Source organism: Mugil cephalus, chromosome 2 (genome assembly GCF_022458985.1).
Source record: "Mugil cephalus isolate CIBA_MC_2020 chromosome 2, CIBA_Mcephalus_1.1, whole genome shotgun sequence".
Classification (NCBI taxonomy): domain Eukaryota; kingdom Metazoa; phylum Chordata; class Actinopteri; order Mugiliformes; family Mugilidae; genus Mugil; species Mugil cephalus.
In genome coordinates, this window is record NC_061771.1 from 10,219,334 (window position 1) to 10,232,997 (window position 13,664).

The window sequence follows — 13,664 nt, forward strand, 5'->3', positions numbered from 1 at the left end:
TTTCTGGTTTAAATTTACATATATGTTTGGGTTTCGCTCGTCGCAGTGAACTACAGTACGTGGACTGGGAGTGTGGCATCTGGAAAACTGGTAGTGGCACAGAGTTTTGGCAGGTGTGTGTTTTGTTTATTGTGAAACTTTAACAGGCTAAACTAACACTGTAACACAGTAAACACAAAACACGTTCCCATATAACTCAACTGTGCCTAAGAATGACCTCACAAAGATTTTGTACCAAAAAATATCTCTGAAGCCTCATGGGAATTTCATTACTTTTTTTTTTTTTTTTTTTTTTTTTACTGAGTGACTGTGGCTTTTGTCCCCATTCACTTATGTTGTAACTCGTTGCAGCCGGTGTGGTTGGAAGAGAACAGAGAGCAGAGAGCAGAGATTAATAGCCTGTTGCATGTTCATATAGTAATAACTGTAGATTTAAAAACAAATACATGTGCATCTCATCCAAATGTTAGCATCATTAAGACGTTGTCAGTAGAGATCCCATCTGTTGATAACGTTCCTTTCAGTCGCAGTGAATTTAATATGTAATAATTTGACAAAATATCTGACACAACTAATGCAAAAATAGAAAGGCTGATCTGAGGCCATGTTTCTGTGTCTGGACCCCAAGGAAACCCAACACCAACCTTGAGAGATAAATTCTTTCTCTGTAATTTTCTTTGGTGATAGGTTTTATGAAAAGTTACAGACACGTATGAGCCTGAAAAATCAATATATAATTTTTTCAGTATTTTTTTTTTTTTTCAGTTCCACCCAATAATGAAATCCTGATATGTTACCAGACTTATATTCTGATAAAAGTGGACTCTGATGTACTTGAGTGCATGGACCTGTCCGCTGAACCTGTGTCAGCTTGTGTAGCATACGACGCCTGATCCTCCTCACAATCCTCCAGCATTAATAAACTCATTTTCAAGACTCCCATCCCCATGGGAGACTGTCCTTCAATGACGATTCCCCACCTCCACATTTCCTGTTCCGTCTTTTTCCAACCCTTTTCCCTCTTGAAGAGTAAAAAAACTGGACCACCGCCTGGAAGACGTGTGTGTCTGTGTGTCCACGTGCGTGCGTGGGTATGCCTGTAAGTGCTTTTTAACTGCTTCGGGTGGACAGTTGCCAAAACACAGAATAAAAGGCCCACACAGAAAAACACTTTGTTAAACAAGTAGGAATTTATTCTTTCTTTTTGCTGCACCTTTCGAGAACATATTTTTTCTTTTACAATAAAAATAAATAACAAATCAGCCAATCCATCGTAAAGAATTAGTATTTCTTTCTGAGTTATAAAACAGAGAACATGCAGTCTGAGAGACTAAACAAAGAAAGTGGGATTAATGGTATAACTGGCACTTTGGTCGTCTGACAGTGACCTCACTGTCATGGCCACTGAAGAGCACCCTTGCTCAGTTTGACCTCCTCCATAAGACGTGATGAGACCAAACAAACAAGATGACACTGAATCTTTCCCGTGTCACTCTAAATAAAGATCTCTGCTGGCAAAATTGTCCCAGAAGGTGGTTATTTACTGCAACTGCTCTCAGCCAGAAGAGAACCCTTTTGAAGGCGAAGCATCTTTTTCATAGTATCTGTGTGTGTCACTAAGATTACCTCCCACTCTTTCCCTCCCACATGTTGGCCTTGCCCTAGTCATCTCTATTAGAGCTAGAGGTCTTCTTCTCCACACCTTTCTGTGTCCCTGAGAGTCAGAAAGAGCTTCAGGGAAACTGTGAAATAAAGAAGCCAACTGTGAGGGGAAAAAATCAAACAGGTTTACGTGAAGAGTGTTATATGGAAATCTGCTTTTAAGACACATCCGTCTTAACAAACACTTGTAAAGGATATTGAGTGCATGCCTATGTTTGGCCACTTCCTCCTTCCCCTGCTTTTTTTTTTGTCCTGACTTTTGCCGCCTCAGCATTGACTATAGGTTTGACTAATAAAGCCATTCCTCTGTCTCTTGACATGAGTTTGTCTGCACATCAGTCTTGTCAGTCTTAATTTATCTCTTGCTCTGTTTGGCTGTGGACTCCCTCATTGCTCTCTTAGTGTATTTACAAAGCAGCCAATTTGCACATCGTCTGTCCATTTGGCAATGCCCATTGTTGAGTCAGAGAAGTGATAAATCTAGTGACGTATTTGCCTTTTGCAACATTGCCAACTTGTGAATCCATTCATCCACACAAGCACACAGATGCCCGTCGGTGGCAGAGTCTTTCCATGTGGCCAGTCCTTCGTGGCCGGTCTACTGTAGTCACATTAGTCAGTCATAGTTCAGTCACACGGGCGCAATCTGTTGCTTTTTGGTTTGATTTTTGTTTGGGTTCTTGACACATTTTGTCCTAAATTTGTAGAGCACTTTGAAACCCCTTCATTTAAAACACATTCTGCCACAAAGAAAAGTATAATTCGGGAAAGTTTCAGTGTATCTTTTTTTATCAAGGTCTCATCTGCATCCAAGTCAACAATCATCACACATTATATCAATATGTCACAGAAAGACATCCAAAAAGCAAAATCTCTGGCTTCCTGACAGGAAGCATTCGTTCTCTGTGGTTGTCGCAAAACAACACTGTATTTACAGATAATGGGGGATGGATGTGAGTTTGATGGACGAAACAACTACTGATGAGTAGATTTATTACTTACTCTCCTGCAGATTGTTGCTTCTACTGCCAGCACTGTCCTTCCCTTGTCTCGCTGTTCTCTGCTTCTTATTGCTGCATGAACACTCGTCTCTAGCTTTCTCTCTTATTCTCTTCTCCGTTCTAGCCCTGTTTCTTCACAGTGCCTCCTGTCGCTGTCGCTGTCATCTTCCTTGACGCCCTTTCTTTTTTTTCCCCTCGATTTTCCATTTTTTCCTTTCCTTTCTCTCCTTCTCAGCTTCACAGTATGTTTTCCTCTCGTCTTTCGCTCTCTCTCTCTCTCTCTCTCCCTCGGTAAACCCTCGTCCTCGCTATGCATAGTGCTCTGTCTTGTAGAAGCTCAAGCTTTCACAGTTTTTGTGGATCAAGATGAAAGTGATTGCGCCTATCCACAGATATCACAAAATACATACCTATTTACATGACACTTTAAGTGGTTACAGTATAGTCATTACTGTGCACGGATTCTAACAGTAATTGTAGTATTTGTAGCAACCAGTTAATCGGATGCACTAATAGCACAAAGTCGAGGTGACAAATTGACAACATCGTTCACAACTGCTATCAAATTGTGTTCATATTAGAGATGGACTCAGCCCTCGTAACCCTGATTGCAGGGAATGATAACATGACATCCTACAGGTAAGACATAGAAAGCTACACCTGTAGAGCACTGTAGATATAAATGAGCTTAGCAGCTCTGAAAAGTGTTAAGCCCTGTGTGGTAGATTTTAAATCTAACCGCCCCCCTATCTCCCTTGCTGTGCCTTGAGGATTTGCTTACAGCAGAGTGGGCAAAGGGGGTGTAGAGAGTCTAACAGGGGTCCCAGCAGCCTTTAAAACAGGCTGGAAGGGAAAAGGGGTGGGGTACTAAGAGCCAAAATTCAGCCAAATAGCAGGTGGAGGTTGAGGCAGAGGGTGACAACTGAAAGGGCTAGTAGCGAAAGGAAAGAGGCCGAGGAGAGTCTGGAAGAGGAGGAGGAGGGAGGCATGTCAAAATCAGGTGGACACTCGAGTTCAAAGCACCGCAGAGTCACACCTGAGTCCTCATTGCCATAGTTTGCCCAGTACTCTTCTGGATCAAGCTTGGGCAGCGCCAACTCTTCCTCTCCCAGCTCGTACTTGACTACTGAGGTGGTTGTAGATGGGCCTTTCCCGTACAAACCAGCTTTGACAGTCTCTGAGGCCTTTTCGAAGATGCCTTTTGTCGATGACTGGGGCTTGTTCTTGTGGAACCACCAGCGGGTCTTGGTGCTGAAGGTGGTCGTGGTGGAGCCAGCAATGGAGCCAGGGTCGGGCAGGGGGCAGAGGGCGAAATCCATCTCACGAAGGAAGCGGAGGTCCTGACCACGGCGGGTGGAAGGGGATGCACAGATCACCTCAGATGAGGAGACACGGGCCTCACGGAACCACTCCCACAGGGCACGGGCCTCACAGCCGCAGGACCAAGGGTTGGCATTGAGGCGGAGGAACTCGATGCCCTGGGTATCTCTCAGGGTCTGGCTGTGCAGCTCAGCCAGGGAGTTGTTGAACAGGAAGAGCATGGTCAGGCGGCCGAGGTCGCGGAAGGCGCGACGGTTCACCTGCCTTACGCGGTTGTCGTGCAGGAGAAGGCGATCGAGGTTGACCAAGCCACGGAACACGTTCTCTGAAAGGGTGCGGATACGGTTGCCATGCAGGAACAGCTGACTCAAGTTAATGAGGTCAGAAAAGATGTCATCCTGCAAGAAGTGGATATTATTCTCCTGAAAAGGAAAAAAATAGAAGCAGTTAGCATGAGAATATCAAACACAATATATTTGATGTGTAATCTTTGTAACGGACTAGTGATGCTGTAAGTCTGTAAGTGAAGGAACGTGTGGGTGGCTGTATGTGTGTGGAGCTATGCAACTGTGTGTCAGAGTTGTCTGTGTATTTGTATGGTTTTCCAGCGCCCCTACCTGCAGGTAAAGAAACTGCAGGCTGTACAGCTTGTGAAAGATGTCATGGGGCAGGGCAGTGAGCCGGCAGCGGTGCATGTGGAGGCTCTGGAGTTTCTCGAGTCCCCGGAAGGCTCCCCCTTCCAGTCTATGAAGGTTAGGGTTGTCCCCGAGGTCCAACTCCTCCAAGTCCCTCAGCTCACTGAAGGCCCCTGCCTCAATCCATGTGATGTTGTTGGAGAACAGCCACAGAACCTGATAGAGGTAAAAACAAAAAAATTAATTCGGCAAATGAAATTGTGAAGCATGATTTTAGTATTATCTGATTTTAACATGTGCGATACAAGAAAACAGAGACATCTTTTTCTCCATATCTCTTACCTGAGTTCCGAAGCCAAAAGAGCCAACTCTAAGCTCCGTGATCCGGTTGTTCTGGAGGAATACGCGCTGCGACTCATAGGGCACTCCTACTGGGACGGCGGTGAAGTTCTGCGCCTGGCAGCTCACAGTCATGGGCGTCGGGTAGCACACGCACAGGTGCGGGCATGCCGATGCCGGACTTGGCTTGCCGAGGACCAGCCACACCACCAGCCAGAGGGAGAGACCGCCTGGAAAAGAGTAGGGAGGAGGGGAGAGAAGTGAGCCGGAGCTGGCCATGGTGCTAAAATCATCACGTATCACTCAGTACAACAGCATGCGGCATCCAAACGGGTAAATATTTGAGCTTGTTCTGTTTCATATTTTTTTTAAAATAAAACAATGTTTGATCAGTTCTGCTATTGTTGCATCAGTGCTGTTGTATTTTAGCCGAATTCACATCTATTATAACCGGAAGGACAACTGCATCCACAGTATGTGAAGTTTACAGCACTGCACTTGCGCTGGCCATTACGCACAGCATTATCACAAACGCGTCCAATCAAAACGTAGCAGTGAATTATCAGCGTGGAAAAATAAGTTTTAACATATTCCTTGACATACTGCACATGCAACTCCGAGTTAATAAATCGTGAAACAAGCGTCTTTTAAAAACTTCCAACTTTCATTTCTATTTCGTATCAACCATCCATGTATCCATTTAATGTGAATCAAAGTACTGCCATCGCTTATAGATGGATAAAGGCATATAACGTTGCAGAAGTTCCAATGAAAAACATTATCAATCGTCTCATTTTGGGTATCAAAAACCAAAGACACAAAGAAGAAGGAAAAGAAGGAAACTTACTTTTGCAGTTGCGCATGATGGAGCATCGTCGGCTCCGAGAAATAGGAGAGGTTTCCATCCTGAACCAAAGCCCAAAGCGAGTTAGCCTAAGACGTAGAAGTAAAGCCTGCTATCTCCGCTGATGCCCTGGTTCCCGAGTCGGAGCGACTGAGAGTGTGCCTGGTGATGGCTACAGTGTCCCATTTATACTCCATCATCCCGATATTGCCTACGGCAGTGGGCACCGCGGAATCTCCTACGTCACTGATCGGGGTCATGAATGAGTGAGGGCGGTAAGAAACGGAAAGGGGAGGGGCCGACCATAGGGGATTCTCTTGGAAGCCTTGTACGCGCGTAAAAGCTGGTTGGAGACGTGCGCTCATACTCTGTTAGAGGAGGAGACTTTCTCGACGCACATAGGAATACGGGGAAGGGAGGGCTGAAGAATGAAAGTAGAAACAGTGGAGGGAGGAGGGAGCGAGTCAAGGCACGGTGCCCGGTAATGATGACTGGGCTTTGTGGAGGAGCGGAGGACGGGTAGGAGAAGAGCGCACAGCTCGTTTCCTGGTTTGCGCGCACAGAGACCGTTATGGTCTGCTTCCGGCGCGCTGCAGTCAGACAGAAAGATACAGAAAAGGGCTTAGATGGTTCTGTGTTTGGAATGAAGGATGCCCCCGAATTATGATTCAACCGTAAGAGATAACTCTGTGCCAGGAGAGAGTCACTCAAAACATGATTGAGTAGTATTTGTTGTGGAGGTTATCTATGACATGCTCCAGCCATGCTGTGTGAACATTAATTATAGCTCCTGACATAATTATTGATGATGAAAATGTTAAGTGGTATCAATTAGGTAAGCAAGGAAAGAGTGGACATTTGAAATCTGGCTTTCTGTTTCTGAGATATGTGGGAATATGTTCATTCGACTTGTCAAAGTTTTCTCAGTTATATGGCTAACTTCTCCGTTTTCATTCCACTACTTCAAATGTTGTTAATGTATGGGGGAAAACTGACTACAATTGAATCGTGAGAGCAGAAAGACAGCAAAACGCACCAGACACCTCACTGTGCATGCCACTTAAAGTCTGTGCCTCAAGCTGTCACTGCTTACGTTGCTGCCAGCTGTAAGACAACTTCCCAGTAAATAGCTTCATCTTATTCGATGCAGTGTTTAAATTACCTCACAACATCCAAGGGATTAGAAAAATATAAGCCACTGAACATTGTCAAGTATCTAGTGCAGAGGTTCAGTTTAAAACATCACACACCCCCAGAATAATGGCTAAGCATGTAAAAGAAAAACATAATATCACAGCTACGCCGAACAGTCAACAGGATGGACTTAATGAGCCTTAATTATTGGAAAAGTCTTACACAAGCTTTTAAGGTCTTTCTAAATTGGCACATCTTTTTGTCGTTAATGCGTGACTCATTTTTGCTTTAGTTCGATCTAATAGGGTTTTGAGTCTGTAATTAATTTTAGACATGTTTGTGTAAAGAAATATAGAGTGGAGATATGGTTTGAATTTTCTGTAGCACACTATGGGCCCTTTTTTAATGTAACCTAATGCAAGCAACACTTAATTAATAAAATATAACCTGCAGTCATCTCCGAGCAGTGTTAGAATAGACTGGAGCTGACCTTGAAGAATAATACCTGCTTTCGTTGTATGTCTGAATGTCTGACACTGATAAAAAGCTCAGGCTGAGAGCCGGGATGTGAACAGCTGAAGCAGCAAACTCATTCACAGAAATGTACGGTTGAGTGCAGATGCGTGCATGACGTTGTGGAGGGCACACACAACATGTGTATGGCCGCATATAATACGTATATACACACATGTTATATAAATTACTTTGCACATAGGCTTAACTGAAGCCTGATAAACAAATGAGTAACTGAGGGGATCCATTACACTGTGTTTTTTTATTTTTTATTGTTCCTTCACACCCTCTGCTTTGTCCTTATCTGGATTTGTGGACGCACACAAGCGTTAGTGCCCACTGGCCATCCGGGACCAACACCTCACAGGCTTCCCTTGTCACACACCCACGGTACCAGCTGTGCCAGTGTCTTTCTGTATATGCACGTTTGCATGCCTGCTGAGGCAAACTTTGTCTAAATGCCACCACGGCATGGCAGTCAGTCAGTGTTGTGCCAGTCACCCACACAGCAGGTTCGCAATACTGTGTAGGCAGAGTCTTCTCTGCGAGTGCGATGATTGCTACGTCGTGTTTGTGTTATCCCCACACAGAAACCAACCGAGGCTTCCCCGGCCTACACCCACTCCACCACATCTGCCAGACCGTCTATCTGTCCATCTGTACGTTCGTCTTTTTCTCTTTGAAACCTACCTCCCTTTTTTTTTTCGCTCTCTACTCGGCTTTGATCCATCATTAGTTACCAACTGAGGAGTGCGTCACTGCATCCACTTGCATGGTATGATGGCATCTTACCCTCTGTGGCGTGAGACTGCCTGAAATAAAATGACTTGCAATCGGTTGCAAAAAGTGGGCCTCCTGAGCCGTCATCTCCAGGTGTGGCTGTGCAGTTTGTTCTCCTGTGACGTCCACACTGCCTCAGTGATCAGGATGTATGTCAATGAGGGCAATGGGATGCTACACTAGAGTTGTGTTTATAACCAAGGTAACAACACAAGCCTGTGATAAAGATATTAAACAGAGGAGATATATTCTCTTCTCTTTATTAGGACGAGTGACGCTGACTGAGGGAAATAGCAGGAAACTTAATCAATAGTCTGTGGCTGTACGCAGTCTTTACGTCCTGTAAGCCCACAGTCGCGGTCGGCAACACAAAGACACAACTAGTAAGCAGCACGGTGTCACACATACAAATAGTAAAACAAAGGAGCCAGGACATAAACTTGTTGAAGGTGACTCAGCATGTCATCTTGGTTTTTACACATTGCTCTCTCATGCATTCACAGAGGCACCAGCATCTTTCAGCGTCTGCCCATTTGTCAGAGACAAAAGGCGCTTGTGCATGCTATTCTTCCCCGTCTTGCTCACCTCCCCTCTCCTACATCACTTCTCTCTTTGTCTGCCAGTGCGCCCTCCCTTTTTGCCGCCAGTGCCTTCCATTTGTTTGGTCCCTTGGCGTCACCACTTCCGATTAACCATATACCACTGCTGTCTTTCCACACACTGGCACACAATGAGCAAGACAATGGCTACGAGAGTTCGTTTCTTCTTCTTATAAGGCAGCTCGTCTTTTTGAGTTTCTAAGGGCAGCCACTACCTTTGTACTTGGCAATGACACCCTGTTGCTCATTTTACTTAGTCAGTTGTATAAAAGAAGCTCAGTTAACTCATTGAGTACAGCATTTGAACACTGTATAACATACTTAATAGATAAGGATTTCAGAGTATGGGTGAAGTCTCGACAACTACTTTTTTTTCTTTTTTTTTTCTTTTTTTATAACAAAAATACTTCAAACTGCTTGTTTAAAATGCACCTACCCTTGTCTCCATGATCTGTATTGTGGTGTAGTACCGAGAGGTTAAAGAAGGCCCCTCGGTATCCGTCAGGCACAGACCAAAAAGCAGACTACACAAAGCAGCTCGCATATACCCTGCTTCACGTTGGGGGACATAGGGCGGCTAACCCTAGGAACATGCCCAATGCAAGCTTGTTGTAAACTTAAAACATTAAAATGCAGGAGCCATTATTTAAGTGTCAAAACACTGAAAACTATTTACTTTTGTTTTTACTGTTTTTTTTTTTGTTTGTTTGTTTTTTGTTTTTTTGTTCTTCAACAGTACAGCTTCCTCTTCTTTCTCCTCCTGAAGAACAGTTGTATAACACTGGGCCATATGTGTTTCCATGCGTCCAGATCAATATTGTACACTCTGCCTCCTCTTCCTTTTCTTACATTCGCTTCTCACGTTGCCCACTCATTCGGTCCATTTCTCTTCAAAGCTAATCTGCTCAGGGTCCACTCATGGTTTCTTCTTGCAATTACCCAAAACATGAACGATTTCCTAAAGCTCATTCACACCGTGAGATACACAACTGACACCACTTGATCCTAGAGCCAGAGGAAGTGACTAACAGTAATACTTTTGCACATCTTCCACAATGATCCATAACAGTGGACAGGCAACCTAAAGCATGTCGGGCATGTCACAATTTGTGCTGTAGACGATGGTGAGGTGGAAATATTAAAAATAAAAATGTTTACTTAGCATTGAGCTCAACAAACTGAGAAGCTGTAATGCTCAGCAGAACACCTGGCTCAGAGCGATTACCATTGATTTGGAGTCATACCTCTGTCTACTGGTACATGTAGGTCAAATATTTACTCGCTTGTGTTTCAGGTTTTGGTTTGTGGTTTGGTCTGTAGAGGGATGCTCTGGCCCCTTGGTTCCTTCACCAGCACCAAGTAGTTGTAATGGACCCGCTTTTGGTACCAGAACCTTCCTGGTTCCTGTTACGACCCAGCTCTGCTAGGAGATGAGGGACACAATGTTAAACCAGACTGAATAGGTTTTTGTTGAGGTTTATTGTGAATGATTAAGATTAAGTGAAAGCTCAGGACTAAGGCTGGACAAGGGGTGTTGAATAAAACAAAGCAATTGATAAAACAAAACGAAACTGAACATATAGACCGAGTCCTCTCTAAAAATGAAATCTCGAATGAAAACCTAATTCCTCACCCAAACTCAAAACACATCAATAAACAACACCCCAATTATAAATGTGTTTATACAAACAATAGCTAGTCAGAGTGAACAAAATGGCCTTGGTACTGATTGGCCACTAGAGCAGTGGCAGTGTAAGGTCACTTTTAATGGTTTTACCCTGAAAACACATGACTGATGTGGCCAAAGAAGGACACTATTAAAACAAAACGGGACAGTTCAGGACCGGACTGCCCACATATGTGGCAGTAGCTCAGGAGGTAGAGCGGTCGTCCAATAACCGAAAGGTTGTTGGTTTGATCTCGCCCTATCCATATCCGGTCGGTTGTGTCCTTGAGCCACCGTGCTCCCAATGTGTATCCCGTATTTTCAATGTGTGACTTCTATTCCAGTCACACCGGAGTGACGTCAACTGGATGTTTAAACAGGAGCCCTGTGATTGTGAGTGAGTGATGTTGGTGCTGGTCTGAGATGCGGTTGGCACAGATTGGCAGCCATGTTTCTGCCAGTGTGCCTCAGTGCAGCTGTGTGTGTGACTGCATGAGTGGATGAATAATGTATTCACTTTGAGCATCTAATGATAAAGCGCTATATAAAACCAGTGCGTTGTTATTTGATCTTCATCTTTCTGGGCTGCACTGTGGCTCTGTGGTTAGCACTAATGCCTCCCAGCAAGAAGGGCTGGGTTCATTTCTGTGTGGGTTTTCTCCAGGAACTCTGGTTTCCTCCCACCTCCAAAGACATGCTCTTTAGGTTGATTGGTAGTTCTAAATTGACCCTAGGTGTGTGTGTGAGTGTGAATGGTTGTTTGTCTTTGTGTTGGCCCTGTGATAGACTGATGACCTGTCCAGGGTGTACCCCGCCAATGATGCCAGCTGGGATAGGCTCCAACAACCCCTGCGACACTAGTGAGGATTAAGCAGTATGGAAGATAACATGAGACTATCTTTCTGTTATAAGCCTCACAGTCTTGTAAAATACAGGCGGTGGCTTCTTTGCTTTATCTTTTTCCTGCAGTCCTGAGAAATGACTTTCACAGATGAGTGTTGGGGTTTAATGCAGTCAGCACATGCCAATTCTTTGTCATTTGAAAAGGAGTCTGATGCCTCATCATGTGTTTGATCAGGCTCTAGAGGGCAGATCAGCCAGGTTATATCAAATCAAACCGCATTTGTGTTGTTCTTTCCTGTGATGTCTTGCAGTGTTTGATTTGCTTCACTATCGTCTCTCGTGCCCATCTGTCTGTCAGGTCGGTTTCTTCCAGTTCACTCAAGCCTGACTGGCATCATTTAAGCTCTGTAGGGCTGGAGCTGCTGAAGTTCAGAGCTTTTCTCTTTTCTCACATTTCTCACACAGACTTGCTCTGCGTCATCATTCCTTCCAAATCATATCTCTCCCTGCATCACCTATGCATTTTAAGGCATGTACGTCAGCACAGATATTTTCTAATTAACACTTCTTCCAGGTGTAAACTTTTCTTTTTTTTTTATTATCGCTCCTCTTTCTCCCCTTCATTACAATGATGTGTCTCTTTTGCAACAGTAACCGGCTATAATCCAATTTGGAGCAGGGAAATACTTTAAAAGAAATGGTAACCGCTACAGACAATACGCATTGTGACTGTAATATCTAAAAAGCCTGTGAAACTGAGAAAAGCTCAGGACAAATCCTTCAGTGGTGCAAGCTAGCTGGGTGCCTGAATAGAGAAAGAGAGCAGAACAAGATAGGTCAGACCATCAGACATTTTATATGTGAGTGGCAAGTGGACTGACGTCATGTGACGCACAGAGACACAGAGGAATTTCACAGCTTAAAAACTGCACTGCAGTTTAATCACTGCAACCATGCAACATGGAACAAAGAAAACATCACGTGGATCAAGTCTTGATAAAAGTAGATGCTTGAGTCTGACTTAACCCCATATAGGGCATTCATTAGAACATGAAGTGCTGATTCAGGGGCTTGTCAACATACACATTAGACAACATTAGGCCAGTTCTTCTTGGTACCTAATAAATAAGTTATGCCTAGTATTCTTGCAGAGCTGGACCTTGAGGACCACATTTGGCCTTTTCCTTGATCATTTCTGTTTGGCCGAATGAAAACCACATGCTTCTTAACCTCACTGAGAGACACGGGAACACAATTTAAAATGTGATTTAGATTAGATAAATGGTTCATTGCCCCATAAAGGATTTGTTTGTTTTATAGTGACTTTTGGCAGTAGATTGGATAATTTGGAGCTACTTTATTTGGCATATGTGCTGGAACCATTCATGGCACTCTCAGCAGGACACCACATTCACAACTGTGAACCACACATTTTAATAACGTAATACACAGAGCAGCTCACAATAAAAGAGAAACACAAATGATTTGCAATTAAAAAATGCAGTAACTAGCACTCATTACTAACACTCATCAACAACTAACTTATTGCTGAAAATGGTAATATACTGTATATAATTTAATTGCAGGAAGTTTACACTTTATATATTTACATTACTCCTGAATACCACTAAATAAGGCTCTAGATAAAACTGTCACTCTCTCTAGGTTTTCTTATCCCCAGTCCCCACATCCCACCTCATTCATCCCATCCCCCTTTCACCCGTCAGCCCCCCTTTCTTTTGGATCCTCTCAATCAACAATCTTACCTTTTTTAATCTGAGGGGGCTTTAGTGAAAATGCGATAGTTTTTCTGGTTTGAGTTTGGCACGTGGCAGGGATCGTCAACACCTAGCATCCAGTCCTTGCCCTGATTCACACATGTTCCAAAACCAGACGATATCTAAACGTGGGCTTATCAGCAGCTTAAATAAGCAAGACAGCTAAGAAGCACAGCATGCCAATTACAAAATTTGATAGCAACCGGTCGCCTCCCTGCAACTGTTCACCCGTCTGTCCACTAGAGCACTGACACATCTATAACTCCTGCTAACACGCAAATGAACAACGGGATAAATTAAAGGATTAATTTTTCATATATTATGTTAAAGGAGCAGCGTGCCTCAGAAACACACCTGCTTTATGGACTACAAAAGTATTCACAACATCAGACTGAGAACTTGGGCACGTTTAGACACGGCAAAGTGGATTAACTCGGGCCCCAGTACTTCACGGACCACCAGACCTCTAAATTGCATCAGGTGGTTTGTATTAATAAGGGCAATTTTTTTCTTTGGAATATCAACCACCATGTCAAAGGTCAAGGTAATC

General features: G+C 43.9%; 1 protein-coding gene across 1 annotated transcript; it reads right to left on the minus strand.

The window, feature by feature from the left end:
- Nucleotides 1-1,170: 1,170 nt before the first annotated feature.
- Nucleotides 1,171-6,001, minus strand: rtn4rl2a (reticulon 4 receptor-like 2 a). Its single transcript, XM_047574772.1, is given in 6 exon segments — nt 1,171-4,405; nt 4,601-4,834; nt 4,961-5,187; nt 5,805-5,912; nt 5,915-5,977; nt 5,980-6,001. Coding segments are annotated over 6 exon segments (1,515 nt in total). The 3' UTR covers nt 1,171-3,544.
- Nucleotides 6,002-13,664: the final 7,663 nt, after the last annotated feature.